Below are 25,594 nucleotides of genomic sequence, written 5' to 3' on the forward strand. Positions count from 1 at the left end.
CACACAACTCTGGCTAAACCCAGTGAGGGTGCTGGGAAAAGCCCACCCATTTGTTTCTATGACAACCTCTTTGGATTTGTAAATCTCGGTACTTAACCAACCAGCCAAAGCCATTACCTTGACAAAGGAACTGATTCGGTAAGCTTGCTCCTATATATTCTACTCCCACAGATAGACGATCCCAAGAAGGGATCCCAAGAAGGGGCCTCTGCCAGGTACCACCAGACTGATTCCACCCCCAAAACTGACAAGAGAACCAGATGAATTGTTCCTATGGCCAGTCCATCTCCCCACCTTTTCCCAAACATTCACCTCCCCTGTCATTTCCTGAACATTGCAAACCCTTCTTGTACTAATACCTCTCTTGAAGCTAATATCTAACCCTCTCTTGAAGCTTAAAACTATTTCTTTGGAGAGAAAACACCTGAATTTACATGCCTAGATTGGAACAGGTATCTCTCTGATGCCAGTTTTGGGTAACAGCAAAAGCAGAAACATGAAACTGTCCCCCAACACACAAGCGAATTGACAAGGATGCCATTTTTTGTAACTTTAAATGCAAGAGATTTCAGTGGAGAGGGCAAGATTCTTAGTGAGAGGCCTGCTCTTGGAAACTTCCAAGGCTGAATGGTGAAAAAGAGACAAACTCCATAATCTAAACAAAAACAGTAGTAGCCGCAGGATGTAGTTTAGACAAATCAATGGAGGATAATCATTCAGTTTGGACACTGAGGTCCAGCGCCAAGGGCTTCTGGCAGTTCCCTCACTGGAAGAAGTGAAGTTACAGGGAACCAGGCAGAGGACCTTCTCGGTAGTGGCACCTGCCCTGTGGAAAGCCCTCCTATCAGATGTCAAGGTAATAAGCAACTATCTTATTTTAAAAGACACCTGAAGGTAGCCCTGTATAGGAAAGTTTTTAATGTTTAATGCTGTATTATGTTTTTAACATTCGGTTGGGAGCCAACCAGAGTGGCTGGGGAAACCGAGTCAGATGAGTGGGGTATAAATAATAAATAATGATCTATTATTATTACTATTATGGCTAACCAAGGGCTGCTAGTCATGATGGCTGTGCATTGTCTCTGGTATCAGAGACAATGTGCATGTCTCAATGCAAGTTGCTGGGAACTGTGGGGAGCACAAGTGGGGAGAGGGATATTTCATTCATGTCCTACTTGCGGGCTTTCCATAGGCACTTGGTAAGCCACTGCAAGAACAGCATGTGAGACTAGATGGACGTTTGTCTCGAGCCAGTATTAAGCAGCATTATACACTGTTGATTGGGAATTTAATAAGATCTGCCGAAATGTAGTTGGCCACTAAGCAGAGAATGCGAACGGCTGAATAAAGCTTGGCATGTTGTGAACGTGTCAAAGATTACTGAGATAGTAAGACTGAGAGGACGGCATAAGGCGGAGCAGCCTGAAAGTCCATGATCCATCAGTTATATGAAAAGTAAATACAACTCAATGCATTTTCATTGTTGAAATGAAAAATAAGCTCAGGAGGACATAGATAAATGGCTAAGCATAATTTCCTTAAGAGATGAGAATAAGAAATCTAGGGTGGCAGTCAACGCAGAGCAGAGCAGCTGGAATCAATGGGCCTAACATAGTCATGTCCATTCATTTCAATGGCCCTGCTTTGAGTAAAGCTCGCCATAAAGTTGAACATCATATACTGTATAACACATATGGCAGTAGTTGTAATTTATTACTATTTTATGTTTTTCCTCTTTTCTTTGTCTAGGTGTACATTTATATTCCTTTAATAACATAAAAGGAGCATTTGGTGAGATTACTTTTTAAAATATATAGCAATGCCATCAATATAAATTGTAAGAAAACAAAAATAACCCCCACAAAAGGGCTTCCCTCCCTCACTAGGAGGATTTCTGCCTTCCCTAATAGAAAGTGCATTTGTCGTACACAGGGAAGAATTCAGTATAACTCTATGGAAATTGTTCTGTTGGCACCAGAGTTACAGCTTGCCAGACCAAATGACCCAAGTCTCCTTCCCCAACATGCTGTTCTCTGGACACACTTGAGCTACTTTTTTGGGGGGGGCACAGGGGAGAATGGGGGGGGGGAGTGCGGAAAAGCCCAATTGTGTTAGTGAAGCTCCTTGCACGGGGGCTTCCGCTAGAAGGACTTGCTACCTTAATTTGGCCCATAATCCCCTTTGGCTTTTTATAACAAAGTCATTGTGCAGCGAAGCAGCGACCTTGGGTGCCTACAAATGTTTCTTAATTGTGGGATGAGCATGCAATATTTTTCACAGCATCCATGTAGCACCATTGGCATCAAATGGGAGCTGGGCATGTTTAGCCTGGAGAAGAGGAGGTTAAGGGGTGATATGATAGCCATGTTCAAATATATAAAAGAATGTCACATAGAGGAGGGAGAAAGGTTGTTTTCTGCTGCTCCGGAGAAGCGGACATGGAGCAATGGATCCAAACTACAAGAAGGAAGATTCCACCTAAACATTAGGAAGAACTTCCTGACAGTAAGAGCTGTTCGACAGTGGAATTTGCTGCCAAGGAGTGTGGTGGAGTCTCCTTCTTTGGAGGTCTTTAAGCAGAGGCTTGACAACCATATGTCAGGATTGCTCTGATGGTGTTTCCTGCTTGGCAGGGGGTTGGACTCGATGGCCCTTGTGGTCTCTTCCAACTCTATGATTCTATGATTCTATGTGGATTTACCCTTTCTGGTTGAATATATAATACGATAAACAACAACAACATTATGCGTTGGAAGCGATCCATTTGCAATATCTCACCTTGGTTAAAGCCCCATCTAGAAGCATGCTTCGTGTGATTAGCAATGATGAATAATCTTATAGTGTCTGAAAAGCAGAGGACACAATAGACCTATTGTGGTGTTCAGTTTCTCACATGAGTGGGAGAGTGAGTCTATATCTGCTGGCCTCTCTTTCTCCATCACATCCCTGTTTCCCAGCCCAGCTGCCCTCCATGTGTTTGAGAAGAAGGGAGTTATGTAGCTCCCTGTGTGATGTAGCTCCCTGGTTGCACAGGGTTCTACATTTACACGAATCCTACATACATAGAGCAGGCTCTTCATTTATTTATCGCATTTATATCCCAGATTTCCTCTAAGGAGCTCAGAGTGGCAAGCACAATTTTGATTCTTACAGCAATTCCGTGAGGTAGATTAAGTTGGGAGACAGTGGCTGGTCCAAGGTGAGCTTCATGACTTGAGTGGAGGCTTGAATTCTGGTCCTCCAGGTCCTAGTCCAATGCTCTAACCACTGCACCACACTTCTCTCCCCACACATGGATGGCCATGGGAGCACAATGGATTTTTGTTGTTCACCTTGTGGAGCAAAGCCCAAGTTTGCTTCCTTCATCAAAGCAACTGTTTGTTAAACAGTGAACAATTAAGCTGCAAGTTCTTTGTGAAAGGAATTCGAATGCAATAAGACGGCCAGCTCTGTTCAACAATACAGAGAACTCTGACTCTGCACACAGATGTAGAGATAATGGATGCTTTCAATTAGGAGTGGTAGCCAAAATGACTTGAATTCTTTATCTTTCAGCTAAGCTTTCAGGAGAGACACTAAATAAATCAGAACTAAACACAAAGGGTTGTATCTAATGCTAACTGTATTCAGACTAGACCCATTGAAAATAATGACCATGACTAACTTTGGTCTATTAATTTTTGTGGGTTTACTTACTTAATGCTTAATAATGCTTAGCTGGATAGAACCCACACAATCAGTAGTCAACTGGAGCCCTCTTGATGCTCCAGTGTTTGCCCCACACTGGAGTGGGGGCTTGCCAATCCACCCTTGAGCCCTAGACTTCATATCCATCTGTAGTGACAGTGCCTTCCTACATGTACCTGTACATGCAAAGCATCCCATGTAATCCAGAACTCTGCATGATTGTGAGTCTGAGTTATGTGCAAAGATGTCAGAGATGTTCACTTATGTGTTCCATCTCCAGAATGGAAATACAGAAATACAATCAGTATCCATGGTGGTTGTTTTCAGTCTGCAAATGGTGCTTAATTGATGACTCCTGCCCCCTTCCCTTTGCACTGAGTTTCCTTTGCACTGAAATGAATTGTGTGGAATAACATAATTTATTACTTAAGTATGTAAAATTCTGCCACGGGGGAAAGCAAGATGAACAACTTTTCTTTGTTTTTGTCAGAAGTCAGACTGCAGTGGAATGGAAGCAGCGCTGCATGTGACGAACACGGGTCTTAATGAAAACAAATTATTTCTGCTTCTGCAGTTGAACTCCCCCCTCTTCCCTGTATGCCCCAACAATCTGTTCTTGGGGTTCCCTCAACCCTCTGGAGCAGATCTGAGTAGGGCATGGGGGTGGGGGGAGGAGAAGCAGGGAAAGTTCAGTAACTTGAAGGGACAAGTTAGTTTGCTACCACCCATTATTTCATTAATTTATGAATCACCTTCCCATGAGTCTCAAGGTGAGTTATATAAAAACAACTGAAAAGGGTTTTAAAACCAGTACAAAATATAACAATTACGAGAGGTTTAAAGCATAATAATAATAATAATAATAAAGCCACTTAAAGCAAAGAAGGGCAGAGTAGGGCAGATGGGAGCTATCTTGAGTGTTATCTTTTAATGTAGGGATGGGGAACCTGTGCCGCACTGTATATTGTTGGACAGCCGCTTCCATCAACACTAGCCAGTATGGCCAAGGGTGAGGGTTGATGGGAGTTGTAGTCCAACAACCTCTGGATAACTAGAGGCTCCGCATCCCTAGGTTATACCATAATCAGGGAGCTGTCATTGAGAAGACCCCTCCCCATCATCATCATCATCATCATCATTTTAAATTTGTATACCGCCTTTCTATCTTACAATATTCAAGGCGGTTTACAAGCTGAAGAAACAAAAAATGTACATCTTATAACAATCTAATGCAATACAAAAATGTGATAATAAAACATAACTTTAAAATAGGCAACCTCCATCAAAAAAGTAACATTCAACAATCATTAGAATAGTATAAAATAATAGTATCAACATATAAAAGTTAAACAGAAATCCACTCAACAGTTACATTAGGATCTAAACTATAATCAATAAAACAACAGCAAGCCACAGTACGTAAAACAATACAAAACACATTGAGACGCAGAGAGTGGGGCAAGGCAGGTGGAAGGAGGCCTTGCCTGATGGAGTCTTTCCCCTCACTGTTAATAGCCAGAATAAGAGTACAGTTAACCATTTCAAGAAAGACAGATTTGGAGATAACTGAACACAGCTGCTCTATTTTCGGGCTAGGGAACCTATAGCTATTTAGATGTTGCTGGGCTATATCCCTGACTATAAGCTAGGCTGGCTGGAGCTGTTGCTGTTGGCACCTGTCTGTCTTGGGAGATAATGGAAGGGTGTACCTTTGGGGGTAAAGTCAAACCATCAGAGAGTTATAGTGTCTGCTGGTGGGCCACAGGTTCCTCAACCCCGGGTTTGTGCATCAAAGACAATGTCTTGCAATATCTCTTCTTCATTTTCAGTCTGATGCCTATCCCTGAATTTCTATCCTGAAGTTCTTTTAAAAAACAAACCTCTTATTAATTACAGTGTTCATTTCAATTAGAAAAACAGAGTTCACTTAATAAATTTAATTGAGGAAGCACAAAGCATTATAGCCCGATATTAGTGAAACCCCAAACACTTCAAATGTTTCGGATGCCATTAAGACAGACTAGCAATTCACAAACCCTTTTAACCTAATAAATACAAAGCATAGAGCACCAAGATACATCAAAACACTGTAAATGTTTTAGGCTCCATTAATGAGGAATCTTTTAACCTCCTAAATTGATTCGCAAGCCATAAAACAATAAGGTCCTTCGCAAATCCTTTTAAAAGAAATTATTTTCACCAGTATGAAATGTGTATTTTTGCATTGAATCAAAGGATCTACATGCACCTAACTACCTGAGTTTGCCAGCACCTTTTCTTTTCTTTTTCTTTTTTTGTCCTCTAGACACTTTGTTCAGCTGAGCGAACGGGAGCTGAGCTTACATTGCATCGACCAACGCCAGATGGAGACTGCGGCTCCTGGAGCAAAAACAATTAACTTGTCAAGTGGAGATGCAGTTGTCAGCGAGGAGGATGGTTCTGGCACCTTCATGCTTCGAACAAAGGAAGCCAAGTACTTGTAAGTGTACCTAATACAGCAGAAACAAATGGAATAATAATAATAATAATTTATTATTTATACCCCGCCCAGCCCAGAGGGTCTAAGTCAAGGTTGCACAAGTGGTACCAACCATGCTAAATGATGCTAGTGAGCTTTGCGTAATGGTCTGTTGTGGATGCTGTGTAGGGAGGAAGAGAAACACACACACACGTCAAGATTGCTGAGTAACAAAAAATAGAAAATTACTCTGGCTACATTTGCACCATACATTCTAAGCACTACGATACCACTTTAAACAGTCATGGCTTCCTCTGTAGAATTCTGGGATCTGTAGTTTGTTAAGGGTGTTGAGAGTTGTTAGGAACTCACAGAGCTACAATATGCAGATATTCCTGGGAAGAGAGATTGACTGTTAAACCAGTCTAGAAATTATAGCTCTGTAAGGGGGAATAGGAGTCAGTGAGATGTCGGTGAAACAAAGCTGTGGGGAGTCATTCATGAAGCCGTTTCCTCCTTGAATTGTTTCACATATGTTTGATCACCTTTTCTTGCCAGCTGTAGTCTGCACACACATCAGTTACCACACATTGTGACATCCATATACACGTACACCCAAATTCAATAGGCTCTAATATTACCCTGGAGATTGTGTGAAAGAGCTGAAGGCTTGGGAATAAATGAATTGTTAGAAGTTTTGCTTTCTTAGTTTCCCTAAAAGTAAAGCTAGGCATGTCAGATTAGTCACTTGAATCCAGACACACAATTTCTACATTGAATATATGATTGGATGTGTATGTTTCATTTCTAAAATAAGAGGTGCTAAATTTTCATCACTTATTGATGTGGAAAGGACACTCTGCACATGCTCAAAAGCATGTTAATATGCTGGACATATTTCAGTTCCAGTTCCTAGTGGCTAGCCAAGTCAATGTATCTCAATGTCAAAAACATTCTGTTCCTTGCTCACAAACCAAAGAAGGATTAATTAGTAAATTGGCTCACGTGAAAAATCTAAATGCTGGAGACAGTGTTTAGCTGTAACTGTGTCTTCGCAGACTGTAGAAATGTTCCATTTGACCCCAAAGGCCACAAAATTATACGGAAATTGTTCACCTGAGTCAATATGTTGCAATATATATCTTTATATCTCAGCACTCTTGTTTCCTTCAAAGTCTGAGCAATTAAGTCAGCCTGAAAAGGTCAGAGTCAGCACTGCTGGCCTTCTTGACAAGTAAAACTGTCTGTAACATCAGTGGGCATGAAATAGAAATGGTTGTGGTTGTGCTTATTGGCATTTCATGTGCACTATTTTGGGTTCACAGACTACCGTTTTTGAATTGTAGATTCCAAATACCCTTTACTGTCCAGAACAACAAACTAGAGGACATTACCAAGCTCCGAAATGAGTGGATGCTGCTCATAGACAGATACTGCTCATTGCCAAAGGCAGAATCCCTGACTCAGGGGAATGCCTCAGATGCGGTGTGTGAGGAAGCTCACTGTTTAAATGAAGGGAAGATGGAACAGCCCATCTGTTTCGGTTTGGAATCTCCTACAGCTCCAGAGGCTGTGACTTTAGCCCACACTCTCCAGGAGAACCGTCCTTTGGTTTCAGCATTGGGTCAGCTTCCTGGAAGAACGGCAGGTGGGAAAGCCCCACCTCCTTTTCCCAAGTTGTCCAGCCAGCCTCCAACATCAACAAGAACAAAAGCGTTCCACTGGGAAGTAGTTCCTCAGGAAAAGGTCTGAAATTATATTTTGCATAGAACAGGGTGCATAAAATCCACGAGTGTTTGATTCTCTGTTGTTGCAAGCTGTCATCATCATAATCATAATGTGGTTTAACACGAGATTGTTCATCCTTCTACAGAATAGAAATGCTGTCCATGTAGGAATTTAGCAACAAAATAGAGAAAGCAAGTAGTACACCAGGGTGACCACTGAGGTTCTTTCCAGATGTTTTGGACCAAGCTTCCCATTGTTTCTCAGTATGGGAGTATGGGAGAAATCATCCACACCTGGAGGGCACCGTTGGTTACCCTTGTAGTACATACACCATGTCCCCCTCACATGCCCATTCAGATAATCCTGACAACACAAGTGATGTAAGCCTCCTTGCAAAGGAGAATATTGTGATCATGGTAGGCATTTAATGGAATTAAATTGGCTGGTGGGGAACCTATCCTTGCTGTCTTGAGTTCCTTAGGAGGTAAAATGGGCAAGAGACGAACGCCATTGGTTAATAAATAAATGTTGGGAATAATCTATAACCATTGTCCCTATCCTGTTAGAGGAGTGCTGAGCAGAAGCAGCCAGCATTCCATAGATCACATGACAGGTGGGTGGATCTGGCCACCTGCTAATCAGCTGATGGCATCGGGTGCCAGGTAATGGTAACTTCAATATGCAGCTGCAAGATTCTTCCTTTGCAGTCCCAGCTTGAACTGCAAAGAAACAGCCTGAATTCAAGAAGTCAAACCGCAGCTGCAAAAATTCTACCTCTGCAACTATGGCTTGAATTCAATGGAATTTTCATTTGAATTCAATGGAATTTTCGTTTGAATTCAAGTCAGGTCTCCAAAAGAAGAATCAGGAGTCCATTTAGAGTGAACTCCTGATTCTCCCTTTTGAATGTGGTGCTTTCCCAAGTCATCATTTTACCTGTCCCATAGCTGAAGTCATCTGATGCTGGGTGATGGACAAGTGGCTGTGGCTTGGCTGACATGGCCCTTGGGCCAAGTGGGATTAACTTGTGGGCCTAATTAGGACCATAGGCCAGGGGTTCCCCACCACTGTCCTAGATGTAATGACTCATGATTCACAATCACCCTCTACCCCATTGAGGGATGTGGTAGCACCAAGCCACAGAGAGGTCATGATCCTATTTTGTGGGTCAAGCTCTTTTATGGCCTATTTAGATGGAATCTCCACCCTACCCCCTGCCCCCCACATACAGTCCCCTGGTAATCATTCAGTTGGAGGAATACAATGAAAAACACTATGATGGAATTCAAGTTCTACATGGATTCCTCAAGAAGAATCCCCAAACTCTTAGCCCCATGGGAATCTATTGTCTTTTTATGGTTACAACTGTCCATAAAGAATGTCATGACTACCGTTTACACATCCCAGGGTGACCTCAGGAAGAAGGTACTTGCAGTTCCTAGGACTCCTCCTATATGCTCAGTTAGGTGTTACAATACCCAGTCAGGAACATGGGATCCTACTTGGATGTCCTATAAGATAGTTATACATTCCCCTGGCTCACCAAATCCCATTTTTTTGAATCATGGAATTCTCCAGTCTTGAGCGTCTAGGCTAATTATTAGCCAAGTTTGGTCTCCACTCATAATTAGTTTAGCCCCAGTTTCAAAGCTGGCATATTACACTTCCATGGCTGACCATTTCCCTTTCTGGCTGAAACTTACCTGGCAGCAGTGGTAAGGAGGGCTGTTGCAACCTTCATTAGGCCATTATTAAGTGACAAGACTGGTGGGAAATGTTGTTTCCATGGCCTTTGAGGTCCTCACAAATATCCTGGAAACTACAGTTCACCAGAAATCAGCTACCAAAAGATCCATAGGGTATCTAGAATTCTCAGGGTTCCTGGTGCTTTTGCTGCATTAAGGCTGCATTTCACCATTGCAAGAATGCTTTTCTCAGGGATGGGGGTATGTGTCAGAGAGGAGTATGAAGGGTCTGCAGGACTCATCCTATTCCCTAGTGGTTGGAGGATATGTTGGGAGTGGGGATACTTCTCATTGCTTTGTGTGTTTATAAAAGCATCACTGTAAATATGACGAAACCTGGAGCTTGGAATATGTGAGTTTAAAATGAACTAATTTTGGACATGAGCTGAACTGCGGGCAAAGTAGCTTGCATTAGGTAAGCTCATTCCAAATCAAGCCTTGGGAACTTGCCCGTCCTAATTATAGAGATGCCATGACATATCTACTTACAGCTTTTTAATATTTTTAGATAGAGAAATCAATCTGGACATCCTGCCACCTGGGCCAGAAAACCATAGATGTGGCTCGGCTTCACAACCAGTTTCGTATTCAAGAAGTGGTGGGAACTCATGGCAATGAGCCTCTCCTGACACAACAAATTATGTTAAACCCAAAAGTTGCGCATAACTTCAGTAAGTGTGAAAATGTCACTTTGTTTACTAGGAGTAGCCCCTTCCTTGTGATTCCTAATATTTATAGGAGGCTCAGAAGGAAATGCTGCGGAATTTCAATGGAATTTCAATAGTTATAAGAAGAGCAGCCCATCAAATGTTATCCTGTGATCACAGAATCATTGACATAAGAACATAAGGAGAGACCTCTTTATCAGGCCAAAGGTCTACCCAGTCTAGCATTCTGTTCTCCTAGTGATCAAACAGATGTCTGTGGGAAGCCCACAATCAGTTCATGAGTGCAATAGCTCTCCTGTAACAGATGTTGTCAGGTGGCTGTTGCAGTTGCTCGAGAGTAACCAGACAGGACTCCGACCTGTGTTTTACAGGCTTTATTTTGGTGAAAACTATTTACAGTGAAGAGCCCCAAAGCTCATGTCTGGCTCAATCGCTAGCAGAATCCAGGAGTGGTCTTTTTTTGGACCTCCCCCAACATAAGAGTTTCGTTCCCCCAAACGTCTCCTCCCCTCTCTGCACCTCAAACAGCTGTGCAGGATGGGCGATGGCAAGGGTGTGTTTCCCTCCTGTCCGGCTTTCCCAGAAGGCTCCCACCAGCATCCTCTGATCCTTGCACCTCTTCCCCACTGGAGGTGGGGCTTTCCTCCCCCCCGGAAGAGGAACTGCTTCGCAAGATTTTCGGAGGCTCCCTGTAACACAACTGCCCTTCTATTTCTCACCTCTGAGCCGATGGCAGTTCCCTAACAACTGTTTTTGATCCTGAGGTAGTACACAACCATTGTGACAAGTAGTCATTGATGGCCTTATCCTCCATTTCTAATCCCCAATTTAAGCCATCCAAGTTGGTGGTCATAACTACATTTAGTGGTAGCAACTTATGTAGTTTAGCTGTGTGCTGTGTCAATGAGTGCTTTGTTGTTGTCCTGAATCTCTTGCCATTCAGCTTCATCTGCTGACCGTGAGTTAGGAAGCTGCCTTCTACTGAGTCAGACATCGGTCCATCTAGCTGAGTACTGTCTACACTGACTGGCCAAGTCTCCACAATTTCAGACAAGGGTCACCCCCTGCCTTTTCTGGAGATGCCAGGGATTGAATCTGGGACCTTCAGCATGCAAAGCAGATTGCTCTACTGCTGAACTTTGGTCCTTCCCTCAAGTACCAATGGATGAGTCTGTCAACATCAGTTTCTCATTTTTCCAGTTTTTAGTTCTCCATATTTCTCCATCAAATTGTGATTTTTTTTAATTTAATTTTTAATTTTAAAAAATCCACATGAAAATTTGTAGACATTTTGTATTCAGTTTTGACAAATATGCATATTTTTGTAAGCAAATTTCTCCCATATTGTGATGGGACGATGAGCTGCTTGTGTGTAAAATCCTAGTCCCTCAGAGTTTGGTCAAGTTTGCAAACCTCTGTCTGTAACGGAGCCCCTTAAACATGGCTCCGTCAGTCGCTGGCAGATTCCGACAGTGGTTGCTTTCGGAATCGCTTCCAACATAAAAGCTCCTTAACGGAAACACGTCTTCTGGACTCTCTGCGTGACAGTTTCCGGCGAGGAGTGGGTGTCCCTACAGGAGGTCCTGAAACCTCCCCACTGTTTTCGCTGGAAGTGTCTCTGAGCCATCCCTCCAGCTCCCTTTCCCTCAGCTCAGCTCCTCTCCCCCTACTGGTTCCCTCTTCAGCTGCTGAGTCTCTCCCAACCTGTGTGAGCCCTTTCACTTCCCTTCCTTCCGATGGCAGTTCCCTGACATCCACCTCCCCTCCAGGGCCCCCTTCATCCCCTCTCGCCCCCTCCTCTACGGGCGGTGAGGAGGCAAAACCCCGGAATGAACTTCCTTCATCTTCCGATGTCCCGAACACTTCTCTCCACCTGTTGCGGTTCCTGGTCTCGAAGTACTCCTCCTCCTCAGAGTCCATCTCCCCTTCCCCTTCCGATTCCGAGAATCCTTCCAACTCCTCCTCCTCATCGGTGGTCCCAAAGTATTCCCTCCGGAACCTCTCCACAGGCTGAGGTTTCCTTGGGAACCTTTGATGGAACGTTTCTATCAATACCTCGTCATTGATATCTTCTGCCATTACCCAAGTGTTTTCTGACTCCGGTTCTCCTTCCCACGCTACCAAATACTCCACCTGATCCCCCTTCCATCTGGCGTCGAGGATTTCTGCCACATGGCTGCTGCATTCCCTTTCTTCTATGACCGGTCCCCGAGTGGCCATCCCTTCTCGTCCCCCCTCATACGGTGACAGTAACGACCTGTGAAATACTGGGTGCAGTTTCATGTGGTTGGGTAACCGGAGCCTGAAAGCCACTGGGTTGACCTGTTGAATGACCTCAAAGGGACCCAATCTCCTGGGTCTTAATTTCTTACAACCTCCTTTGAACGGCAACCCTTGGGTTGACAGCCACACCCTATCTCCCACCCTTATGGTTTCACCTTCCCTTCGGTTCTTGTCTGCCTGCCTCTTGTATTCTTCCTTCGCCCTTTCTAAGTTGAGTTGGAGCTGACGATGGATTGCTTCCATTTCTTCTACAAAATGCTCGGCTGCCGGGACACCCCATCTCTCCCCTTCTCCCCCTGGGAAAGCCCTGGGATGACACCCATAATTAGCCAAGAAGGGGCTCATCCCTGTGGACACATTCTCGGCATTGTTGTAGGCAAATTCCGCCAGCGCCAACTTTTCTACCCAGTCATTCTCTCTGTCATTGACATAACACCTCAGGTATTGCTGGAGGACCCCGTTTGCTCTTTCCGCCTGCCCGTTGGTTTCAGGGTGCCGGGCAGTCGAAAAGTTGACCTCCACCTGCAGTAAGCTCATGAGCTTCCTCCAGAACCTGGAAGTAAATTGTTTTCCTCGGTCTGAGACCACCCTCAATGGCACCCCGTGCAACCTAAAAATGTGTTCTACAAATAACTTCGCTGTCTCTTCCGCCGTGACTGCATGCGAGCAGGCTACAAAGTGGCACATCTTTGTTAGTAGGTCTACCACCACCATGATGGCTGTTTTCCCCTTGGACTTCGGCAGATCAGTCATAAAATCTATCGACACTGCCTCCCAAGGTCGTTCTGGGGTTGGTAAGGGTTCTAATAGCCCCGCCGGTGCCCGCCTCTCCCCTTTGGCTCGCTGGCATTGCTCACACCCTCTTACATACTCCCGTACATCTTCCCTCACCTTAGGCCACCAAAATTCCCTGGTGACCAACCACATGGTTTTGTGTTGTCCAAAATGCCCCGCCGTGGGGCTGTCGTGCAACTGCTTGAGTACCCTCCCCCTTAAGTCTCCTTCAGGGATATACAGTGCCCCTTTGTAATACAAAGCTCCATTTCTTTCCTCGAAACCCCCTGGTTCCTCTCCCTCACCCCTAAGACCTCTGAGCTTATTCTGGGCGTATTCATCATTCTCTGTTTCCTCTACCAGTTCTCTTTGTCCCACCAATGCCGCCCCACACACCCAGCGGTCCTCTGGAATGACATGTCTCTCTTCGGGTGCTCCCTCCCCCTCCAAATATTCAGGTTTGCGTGAGAGAGCGTCCGCCCTAATGTTCTCTGGGCCTGGCACGTAACAAATCTCAAAGTTAAATTTGGAGAACTCCTGGGCCCATCTCACTTGCCGTTGGTTGAGCACTCGTGCCGTCCTCCAATACTCTAGGTTCTTGTGGTCAGTGCACACTTGCACCTTATGTTGTGCGCCAATTAGCAGGTGCCTCCATCTCCGGAACGCCTCATGAATGGCTAGTAGTTCTCGGTCATACACCGTGTAGTTCCTCTCGGATTTGTTCAGCTTTCGCGAAAAAAAGGCACACGGTCTCCACTCTGACTCCTCCTTCCCTGGCTGCAGAAGCACCGCCCCAATAGCTCTGTCTGATGCGTCAGTTTCCACTCTCATCGGTTTTTGTAAATCCACATGCAGGAGTTGTTGTTCCGAGGCGAAGGCCCTTTTTAGTTCCTCAAATGCTCGCTCCGCCTCCTCAGTCCAAACGAACTTCTTCTTACTGCTGAGACAGTCCGTAATGGGCGCCGTCAGGTGGGCAAAGTTTCGGATGAACTTACGATAGAAGTTCCCAAATCCTAGGAACCTCTGCACATCCTTCCTTGTTTTGGGTGTTTTCCATTCCAGCACCGCCTGGACCTTGCCGGGATCCATGGCCAATCCCTTGTCTGACAGGCGATACCCCAGGAATTCCACCTCCTTGGTATGAAACTGACACTTCTCCAGTTTCACCCACAGCTGGTTGGCTTGCAGCCTGCTCAACACTTCTCTGACGTCTCTCACATGCTGCTCCTCATTCTCAGAATACACCAACACGTCGTCTAAGAAGGCCACACAATTCTTGTAAAGCAAAGGCCCCAGGACGTGGTTCATAAACGATTGAAAGCACGCGGAGCCTCCTTGTAGGCCGAAGGGCATAACTAAATATTCAAATGCCCCCAAAGGGGTGAACATGGTGGTTTTCCATTCATCCCCCTTCCTTATTCGTATCAGGTTGTACGCCCCCCTTAGGTCCAGTTTAGTAAAAATCTTTCCCTTCCTGACCCTTGTCAAAATGTCGTCAATCCTGGGCATAGGGAAAGCCACTGGTTCTGACACTGCATTTAAGGCCCTGAAGTCACACACAAGCCTCGGCTTGTTCGTGTTTTTTTTATCCACAAAAAACACTGGGCTGCCCCCCACCGCCCTGGACTCTCTGATGAACCCTCTCTTCAGGTTCTTGTCAATGAACTCTCTTAGCTCCTGCATCTCTCTGTCTGACATGGCGTACAGCTTGCCTACAGGGAGCTGTGCCCCAGGGAGTAAATTGATTTGACAGTCAAAGGGTCTATGCGGGGGTAGTTGGTCAGCTTCCCTTTCGCTGAAGACGTCGCGGAGATCTGCGTATTGTCGTGGTACCTTCACGTTCTCCGTTACTTCAGTCCCTGCTAGGGTGGCTTGGGCCCCTGCCAAACCCTTTCCCTCTTTGCAGTGTTCTAAGCAATGTGCTGAACCAAAAGAAACCACTCTCTGATGCCAGCCCACCAGCGGATCATGTAACGCTAGCCAGCTCATCCCCAATATAATGGGAGCTCCTCCCAAGGTGGCCACATTAAACGCTATCAGTTCGGTGTGCCTTGCCACCTTCATTATCATTGGGACGGTCTGCAAGCTGACTTCTCCTCCCAACAGCTCCCGGCCATCGATCGTGGTCACCTGCAGGGGGTTGCTTAAAGGGATCGTCTGTATCTGGTGTTCAGCTGCAAACTCTTTGCTCATGAAATTGCAGGAGCTGCCTGAGTCCAACAGCGCCTTTATCTTTAGAGGGTGTCCGTTTGGCAGCTCTAGCGCCACTTCTATCACTAGGGCGGGTTTAGGAGGTTCTGGCGTGGGCACTTTCACTGCTCTTTGGCCTGGCTGCTGTGCCCCGACGGTGGCAGCCAGGCGTTGGCTTTTACTTGCTTCGGTATTTCTTCCTCTCTTCCCTCCACAGCTCCTACCATCCCTTGCCATTCCTTCCTCTGGGGGCAGACTCTGGCAAAGTGACCTGGCTGTTGGCAGAGATAGCATTTCCGGGCGCCTTTTCCCTCCTTCTTTCCCCCCTCACTGGGCTTTGAAACTGCGCGCGCGCGCGCTGTTCCGATTTCCATCGGCTCTGCCGGCGGGAAAGTTGGCTCTGGAATGTCTGGAATGCGGAACTCCTTCCAACGTTCCCCCTTCCCTTCCCGCCTCTCCAATGCTCTCGCCTCCTGGCGCGCTCCTATGGTCAGCGCTGATTTGGTCAGCTGGTCCATAGACTCCGCCCTGGGCGCCCGGGAAAGTTCGTCTTTCACAGCCGAAGAAAGCCCTTCTTCAAAGAGCATTTGAATGGGTTCCGCCGATAGATCCCACCCCAATTTATGGATCAACATGGTGAACTCAGTCCAGTACTCACGGACAGATCGGCTCCCCTGTTTGCAAGCCATTAACTGTCTGCGGACCACTCCCTGTTCAATATCGCTGGAAAACATCAGATCCATGGCGCGAAAGAACTTCATCGTGTCCTTTAGGACGTCACTATTCGCTGCCATCAGGGGTCTAACCCAGTCTCTCGCCCCCTTTTCAAGATGCCCAATCACGAAAGCCACTCGTGATTCCTCGTCAGGGAATTCATCAAACTGCAGATTGAGGGCATATTGCATCTCTGTCCGAAAGCCATGATAGTCTTTGGGCTCCCCCCCAAACTTCTGCACCAATCCTGGTACCTTTCTGACGAGCTGGGTGTCTTTCCCCTTTTTGTCTGCATCCTGAGCCCTCCTCTCCTCAAGCCTCGCCGTCTGCAGCGCTAGCTGGACCTCCAACACCCGGTACCTTTCTTCCAGGCTTGGACCCGCTCCAGCTCCTGCTTCTCCGGTTCCGGCTGGGTTGCTCATGATGCCTTCTCCTGCACAAGCTGCTCACGAAGACTGTCGGAATGCTGTGATGGGACGATGAGCTGCTTGTGTGTAAAATCCTAGTCCCTCAGAGTTTGGTCAAGTTTGCAAACCTCTGTCTGTAACGGAGCCCCTTAAACATGGCTCCGTCAGTCGCTGGCAGATTCCGACAGTGGTTGCTTTCGGAATCGCTTCCAACATAAAAGCTCCTTAATGGAAACACGTCTTCTGGACTCTCTGCGTGACAGTTTCCGGCGAGGAGTGGGTGTCCCTACAGGAGGTCCTGAAACCTCCCCACTGTTTTCGCTGGAAGTGTCTCTGAGCCATCCCTCCAGCTCCCTTTCCCTCAGCTCAGCTCCTCTCCCCCTACTGGTTCCCTCTTCAGCTGCTGAGTCTCTCCCAACCTGTGTGAGCCCTTTCACTTCCCTTCCTTCCGATGGCAGTTCCCTGACACATATATTACACTTTCACCTGTTATTTTCACTGCTGTGTGCTTTTTAATGCATGCAGGAGCACTTACATTTTCTGGTTAGTCGACTGTACTGCAAAATTCAGAGAAGTGCAAAATTCAGAGAAATACAAATTTCAAAGGATAGTTCGTGTGTAAGCTTGAAAACTGCACCTTAGGTAGTTTCTCATTAAAATACAAACAAAACCAAGTTTCTCCCCCATGCCTACTCAAAAGTAAGCTAAACGCAGCCAAAATAGTTCACCCTGCCCTTTATAATTACTCTAAATTTTCCTTTTCTCTTTGATAATTTTTGAATGCATTTCCCCTCTCAGTATTGGAACGTGGTCAAGAAGAAATGGGGGATAAAATTTTGGCACAACACTAAGTGTATGTGTGCTTTATAGTACTTCCCAGGATCCTTTGTAGCACTTGAGGCGGCTGCGCAAGGGGCCTCCAGCAAGCACAACTGGAAATCCTTTGTGTGAAGTATAAACCTGTGAAGGATTTGCATGAACTAAAATTGGAAGGGTGTAATCATTATGTTAATTGGGACACCTGGGCTGGGAAATTATTGCATCCATTGACTGGCACTAAAGTGGTGGTGGTTGGGAAGTACATGTTAAGATGTTGTTAGTGAGGATAAAGACATCTTTAAGCAGTGCTTTTTAATCCTCCATATTAGTCTTGTTTCTTCCAGGAAACCACTCTTTTCTACTAGGCAAATTGGGCAAGCCCCTGCTTTTAGCAAACTTACAACTCAAAACATGCTTGGGGAAAAACTGGACAAATTCAGGTGTGGGTAATTCAAGAAGGGTATCACTTTTCATTCAGAGGCAGTGTACCCCTGTTTACTTGATGCTTTGATGACATGACAGTGAGAGCGATTGTCACCTTTCCACCTTGTTTGTGAGCTCCCAGGGGGAGTTGAGTGGTCACTCTGGAGAACAAAACAGTGGGCTCCGTAAACTCAATCCCAGAATCAGCAGCACAATTTTTGTATTCTTAACTAAAATAATTTTCAAAGTAAGGTTTTGAGTGCCATCGGGAGACACTCTCTTGATTTATTCTTCTGACTAATGGATTGACTGCACTTCAATCAAATACATCCATATGGATACATCGATGCCATTCGTACTAGAATGCTAGGATACTATTTGTACAAGATATTAGAGCACTGACTCATCTTAGCTTTTAGTGGGCACAAGCACAAGCTAATTCTGTGGGCTGAACAACAGTATAAATGTCCCAGTGTTCCTTCTCTGCTTCCTCCCCCCCCCGCTCCCCTATGCATTTATCTACAAGTAATCAAAGAACCATTCTCCCCCTCCAGACATTTTTCTTAAAAGTTTCCGCATAAAGCCAAGCCAGCTGAAAGAAAAATTATACATTATACATGAAGACAGTGGTGGACTTAGCATTGAGCAGATTACAGCACTAAGAAGGTAACCTTTTGGATAGAATTCTTTATTTATGATAGATATTACTTTTTGAAAACAGCATCATTTTGGACAAATGAAAGGAGAAGCGAAAGGATGTGTTTACTGAAGCACCTGAAGTACCTAGCTCCTTGCATTGGAAATTAGGGATGTAACTTAAAAAAAATACATATGCTCTATTACTCATTGTTCTCTGGAGGAACCGTAAGCCACCTTGCTGCTTGTAATGCTGAGCTTTAAGCAAAGTGAGCAACAAAACAATTCAATCCAGTTGAGCCAAATGGCTTGGATTTAAAACAAATTAATCCCATGCTTGACATGATTATGGGCCACCCGTTTGCATTATTTTCCCCAACCCATCCAGAGACAGCTTGAAATAACTTTCCACAGTGCCTTAGGGACATAGGAAGCCGTCTTCTCCTGAGTTAGACCATTGGGTCCATCTAACTCAGAATTGTCCACACCGATTGGCAACAGCTCTCCAGGGTTCCAGGCAGAGGACATTTCTACCTGGAGATGCTGGGGAATGAACCTGGGGTTTCTGCATGTGAAGCAGTTGCTTTAGCACTCAGCTATGGCCCTTCCCTGTAATGTGGTTCACCTCTCTCCACTCGCTTTGTGTGCTTGGACCGGGAAGATTCCATGGTGCTGCTTTGCAGACTATCCGAGGCAGGTGAAAGAGGCATGTGGATTTACAGTGGTGCCTTCTGGGTGATGCTAGACTCCAACTCCTGCCAGCATAGCCAGAGGTCAGGGATGATGGGAGTTGAAATACAACAGCATCTGAAGAGCACTATGGTGGGTACCCCTGTACTACAGTACCTACTCTAGCAGTCACAAGGGGAAGGGAGAATACAGAGACTGCTGAAAGAACTCTCTGCGTGTCAGAACAAGTTTGTGTTGCTTGGTCTAAATAAATAGGGAGGTTTGATTGGTGCCAACTCTCTGTATTCTGAATGCCAAGCAAAGGGCTATTTATTCAACAAGACATTGTTTTAAACTCTGACATTTAACTGTGCTTTTATCTGCTACGTTTATGTTTGTATTGCATTATGGTGGGTATTGTGGCTTTTAAGTTTTGTAAACAGTGCAGGCAATTTGACTATGAGGCAGCCTAGAAATGTATTACATCAAACAAACAAATGAACACTGCTAGAATTTGTTCCACCTGTGGGAAGGCCCAGTGAAACAGTTCTAGCTGTTGTTGTTTTCCCAATCTGAATGTGGGCAGAAGAGGAAAAATAGACATATGGAATGTAGTTAATTATTCAAGATGGCAGTGGTTAATGGATTTGAAACAAGCCAATACAAAAATGCTGTATTTTCCCCCAATTAATTAAAATGGGCAAACATTCATTGTTGTTTACTCTGGTTTAGCACACAAATGAGCCCATGTTTTTAAGTATTCTGTTGAAATTGTTACCATTGTCTACAAAATGCCCATATTTGACACTGATGTCTTGGAACCAGGAATGCTAATTTGTATCGATTTCCCATAGATACCAGCCCACCGCAAAAGATATAGAAATGTACATGTCATTCAAAGGGTCTCCTTCAGAACTGCATCTGGTGGATCAATTTATGCTAGAAGTAAGAAGTATATCTACGGTTTAAGTCGTGGTTTTGTACATGCCATATTGTCTGCTTCTTGCTCTCTGTTGATTTTATGCTGAGTTTAAAACCTGGGAAAATGCAACTCATCGAACTTTCTTGGAACAAAGAAATCCTTTGCAGCAGCTGGGTTGCTTTATTTATTCTGATCTGTCTCCTTAACACAGAAGACTGTGCAAAAGACACAGTGTTAGATTATTAGAATTAAGTTCAAACTGAAACATTAAAAAAGCATTTCTAAAATATTTCATTTGTGTTTTTTAAAGTGCAGAACAGCAGTTGTGTGACTTAAGGCATTGTTGAAGATGCATGTCTATAGCTGATATGCCCCAAGGTGGGAGCTTTTATCTAGGGTTATAGTTCAATACGGATGTATCTGGTCCCAAGTTTAGCCTCCAACAACTTTGCTGGTGCTATGCCAAAACGTGTCCCCAAATTTCTCAAAAGTTTTCTTCCACTGCAAAAGAGGCTGCCTCGTTCTCAGGATGCTTTAGAATTTTTAAAAACATTTTGCGGCTGTGGAATTGAGCTTTCGTTATTGTTGCAAGGTGGCTGTGGGTAGAATGGGCATATACATTTTCCCTTTCCATTTCTCCAGCACTTTGTAGCCTCTTGGCTCTCTATGGGAAAAGCTCTGTCATCTTTTACTCTGAGTAAGCTGGCCATTGAGCAGACTTCAGGGGTTTTCAGGAAACACTCAGGAAGGCTGCAGAGTGCAGACCACTGGAGAATTAAACTGAAGACTGAATGAACAGGCACTCACACATGCTGCTTCACTATCTTGTAAATGGGTGCCTTGAAAGTGAGAGAAATTCAACAACAACCCTGTAGCTCATGCATGGGAATTCCACCCATTTCCCTCTCCCTTTCCATTTTGATCATTTTTGAGCACAATTTTCTCATGAATTGACAAGCTGGTATCAAATGAATACATTCCATCGGAGCAAGGATTTATGTTTGCTCAGTAGAACTTCCCTTCATCTCCTTCCTCCATGCATACTCCAAACCCTCTTCAAATCTGCTTCAGGGGGTTGTTGGAACCCCTAGAACAAGATTTAACAAGGCAGCTTAAAATTTTCTTATGTAGGACAACAGGAATCTTTTCTGAGTTTCCTTTCCTTTATGCAGATGTGTAAAATACCTAATTTATGCAAGAAACTTGACCTCTTGCATTCCATTCGTGAACTACCAGAATCCATGGCTGAACTGCGGCCAGTAAGTATCATACCTTGATTTCTGTGGGTAAGCATATTATATTTGTTTGTGTGTGTGCCTTAAATAAATTTAAACATTGAGCTTGCTGTAATCCTATCCATACTTACCGGTACATTGGATAAAGTCCCTTTGTACTCAGGGGACTGGGGTGAATCTGTCAAACTTGCTTTCTCTTGGTGTTTTTGCTTTTCCCTCCAGTCGTAAGTCCACATTAGCACATGTTTGGATATGCTAAATCGAAGTTATCATCAAGGGAACCAAATGCATGTTATAGCCAAACATTAACAGGCAAATATAAAATAAACAGAAGAATTCTACATTTCAATATGTTCTTTTGTATATGTTATTTGGCTGGAGAACTGCATTTGCAAGCTTTGGAGAAGCACAAATTTTGAGGGATGGCTGTATTTTGGTTTGCATTTTGTTCCAGGAAGTGAGAATTAGGTAGGTTCACCTTTAAATGTGAACTAAACTGAATTCCTGCCGCCCCCCCGCCATCTTTACTCCTGAGTCAACATGCTTAGGGATGCACTATAAAGCACCAGATGCCCTCCATGTCAAATTTAAAAGCCGGTGTGTCTATCTACGTATGTGTGTGAGCAGAGATTTTCCTTGGAAAAAGCAACTCACCCGTCATGTCGTTGACATTCATATTGTAATAATGCGGGCAGCCTGATGTATAAGTTGTCATTTCACTGCATTATTCAAAAGAAATGTGGGGAAAGGTTTTGATGATCTATGTGTTGCTCCTGGATTTGATAGCCAAGAGAGTCATAACTAGCATGAAAGTAAATTTGAGATCGTCTAGATTTTGAAATACAATATGCGCTACCTGCTGGGGTATCTAAAATAGCCTTGGGCAAGTCAAAACCTGAGAGAGTTCATTAGCGGAAATAGCACCTCCAGAAGGTAATACCTCATGAACGATGACACAGTCCATGCCAATCAACACAGCTGATACCTTGTAGATATTGTTTGAGATTTAATTTTCGAGATATTTGTCATTCTTGTTTACCTATGGAAACACAGTCTAGGTGCCCAAGCAATACATCCAACATTGACTGTTTTGTTTTACATAATAATGAAAATCTGGTTTGGGGCTCAAGGTGTCCACAGTCTCAAAAAGACTGCCAATCATCCAGTTTGAAGAGGCTGCAGGGAGGGAGCTGAACTTAACCTGAACCCCAAAGGCTGGTTCAAAGAACCTCCTGCATTGTGTCAATTGCAACTAAGCATCAATGCTAAAACCTCTCTGGAGCCTTGAACCTGAACTAGAGCCAATTGCTCCCAGATACTGGTTGAAAATAACAGCTCTCTGCTGGGTGCTCCCAATGTCATTCTATTTTTGGAAAAGCAGGTATGGGGCACCGGTTTTGATTGGGGTCACAGCATGAGGAGAGACACACTTTTCCCCACACCATAGCCCTGGTCCAGATTACATACACCCTTTATTTAATTGGAGCTGCTATAACTTGTGGATGGGAAAATATGAAAATTTAATTTTTAAAGTCCACATGTTTCTCCCTCTATGGCTAATAGCAGCTCTAGGGAGGCAATCCTTCTTTAATTAATGAGCTCAATATAAGGAAGGGTGAAAAATATACATCCATATTGGGAGAGACAAAAGAAATAAAGAAAAAAGAATATCCAACCCAACAAGATCTGAACAAGTTAAAATTGCACATCCCTTTTTCATTATGGAAATCAGTTTTGAAAGAGCACACTGGGGTCAAAATAAGAATGAGTTGGGATTATTGACAAGCGTGCACTGGGAGAGTAAGAGAGAGTAACCTTTTGCACTCTGTTTTTGCCCTACTGTGTAGTTGCGGAAGCAGTGATTTGCACAAACCCTCCATAGGGAGACACCTGTGGTCTGGGTGCAGGGGGACATATGATTATGCACATAAGTGGCAGATAAGACAAGCTACTGCCTGTATTGAATATTCAGGCTGCTATTTCTTCCTGCTGATTTTTGAAACTAACAGTGTATCTCTTTGAGAACACAAAGCATGAAATGACTGGCACATTACCTCCCAATAATGTGTCAAGGGCCATCAAAGGCTGCTATTTCTAAGCAAAAGCAACTTTGCAAAGGGGTAACATGAAGTGGGAAAGTGGCAGCAATGGTGGCATATTAACCTTTTCCTTGCCTGTTGGTTTTCTGCTCAGAGTTGCCCTTTCACAGCTCTTATTCTGCCTGTGAGGTCCAAAAAGCAGACTTTTTCTTCACAGATCCCTCAATCTGTGTCTGTCACCCTACAGAGGAGGGAAGGGGAGGGAAGATTAGGAACATAGAAGCAGCACAAAGAGTCCAGTTACCCCTTCTCGCCACCTTTACTGCTCCAAATTGCCCTTTCTGAAGCTGCTATTGTATGTAATTACTTTCCAAATCAAGTGTAGCCAACATGGTGCCCACAGGACTAACAGAAAAGCAGCCTTGCAGGACAAATGGGGAGGCCTGTGGGGCAATCTTGGCCTACCAGTTCCCTCGCCTGTTATAGCACAAAAGTGCCTCTCCACATAGCAATAAACGTATTAATATTAGGGAAGCATTGCAGGAACAACTAATAATTGAGAGCCAGTGTGGTGTAGTGGTTAAGAGTGGTAGACTCATAATCTGGGGAACCGGGTTCGCGTCTCCGCTCCTCCACATGCAGCTGCTGGGTGACCTTGGGCCAGTCACACTTCTCTGAAGTCTCTCAGCCCCACTCACCTCACAGAGTGTTTGTTGTGGGGGAGGAAGGGAAAGGAGAACGTTAGCCGCTTTGAGACTCCTTCGGGTAGTGATAAAGCGGGATATCAAATCCAAACTCTTCTTAATAAAGTGATCCAGTATAAATCTACCGCTAATCCACTATTGGATTGGGGAAAAGCACCAAGGCAAAAGCCAGCTCCAGATGGCTGGAATGCAAAACAGTGCAGATGTACTGTTGGGGAAAAGGTGGAGCCTATTCTCTGTACTGAGCACCGGATGTTAGCTCAGTGTGTCATATGACCTGTGCTGGAAGTACAGGGGAGGAGTTGAGACTCTTCTGATGGAGTCTGAAGGGAACAGTCACATTTCTATGTACTGTTGAATGACAGGAATAAAACATGTAGAAAGGACTCCTGTCTGTCTCATTTCCCCTCCCTGGGAGAATGCAGGGAGGGAGGAAGGAGGAGGGTGTGTCCTGCTCACGTTTGAGGAGGATCGCCGGTTTGTTTACCTAGCCTGCCGGAGGTCGCAGACGGACGGTAAACACACAGTATCTCGCTCAATTGCCTCGGGGGAGGCCAGGTACCTCTGCCTGTGGGCTGAAGATATTGACATATGGCAGCCTTCGGATGGTTGCGATTCATCGGACATCTGCATGAGAGGCTGGTGGATTGTCCTCCTCTGCTCCAAGGGAGAAAGAAAGCGTCTGAAAGAAGCCAGAGGCTCCACAGACAGCTGGTGGAAAAAAGAGGTGTTTTCCAAGCAACGGAGCTCAAGGTATGCTGCATTTCGGGCTAAAAGTGTGAACGCAGTCTGATAAATTCACTGGTTCACGGGGAGCTGCGTCTTGGAAAAATACAGCTCCGGGAGAAGAGGCCTGCATTCCACAAATTCTTGTGGTTGATAAGAAGTCCTATTGAAATGCATTGTTGCTAAGTAACGGAAAGTTGGAAAGTTACTGGCAAAGGGGCTGGACTGTGATAATGAAGCTTGAGAAAAGCGAAACAAAATCAGAGAATGTTTTGGCTACAAGGTTTACGTGCCCTTGGAAGGGACTTTCAATAGCAGCCTGAGTTTAGCTGCCAGGTGCAAAAAGCGTAAACAACTTGCAGTTTTGCCTGCCTGGAAAAGGAAAAAACAACTGTTGGATTTTACAGCTTGTTTGAAAGTGAGAGAGGCTTGGATTCAAAATGGATGCCAAGAAGGGGGAGACTTGCCTAACTCATCTCCCCTGACCAGAGACAGTTATTCATCAGGGTCTGGATGGATAACTACCGCAGAAGGGGTGAGCCAAGATGATGCTGGCCAAGTTCCTAAGAGCTCAACGAAAGCTGAGGAGAGCTTTGACCCCAGAGGGGAGAGTGCAGGAACTGTGGTTGTTGGAACTGTTGGTGTTCCTGAACAAGGTGCAATGGGTGTTGCTGACAGGGGGAGGGAAGAACAGAGTTCAAATCTCCCCACTGATGATGCTACTGGGAAGCATGGAGTAGCATTGAGTGCTGTCCGATGCTACAATT

At 44.8% G+C, this 25,594-nt stretch overlaps 1 protein-coding gene across 3 annotated transcripts in view; it reads left to right on the plus strand.

Moving 5' to 3' along the window:
- Positions 1 to 25,594, plus strand: part of LOC308479988 — a 90,468-nt gene that overhangs the window by 41,139 nt on the left and 23,735 nt on the right. For all 3 annotated transcript variants that reach the window (XR_013987912.1, XM_081011153.1, XM_081011154.1), the window contains 6 exons: positions 5,993 to 6,166; positions 7,492 to 7,891; positions 10,127 to 10,289; positions 18,451 to 18,562; positions 20,056 to 20,146; positions 21,296 to 21,382. Coding sequence is in view for 2 of the 3 variants with exons in the window: in XM_081011153.1 (XP_080867279.1) it covers positions 5,993 to 6,166; positions 7,492 to 7,891; positions 10,127 to 10,289; positions 18,451 to 18,562; positions 20,056 to 20,146; positions 21,296 to 21,382 (1,027 nt within the window). In the remaining variant the exon portion in view is untranslated. The remainder of the gene's footprint in view (positions 1 to 5,992; positions 6,167 to 7,491; positions 7,892 to 10,126; positions 10,290 to 18,450; positions 18,563 to 20,055; positions 20,147 to 21,295; positions 21,383 to 25,594) is intronic.

Source organism: Podarcis pityusensis, assembly GCF_964106645.2.
Source record: "Podarcis pityusensis genome assembly, chromosome: 6".
In the NCBI taxonomy this organism is placed as follows: domain Eukaryota; kingdom Metazoa; phylum Chordata; class Lepidosauria; order Squamata; family Lacertidae; genus Podarcis; species Podarcis pityusensis.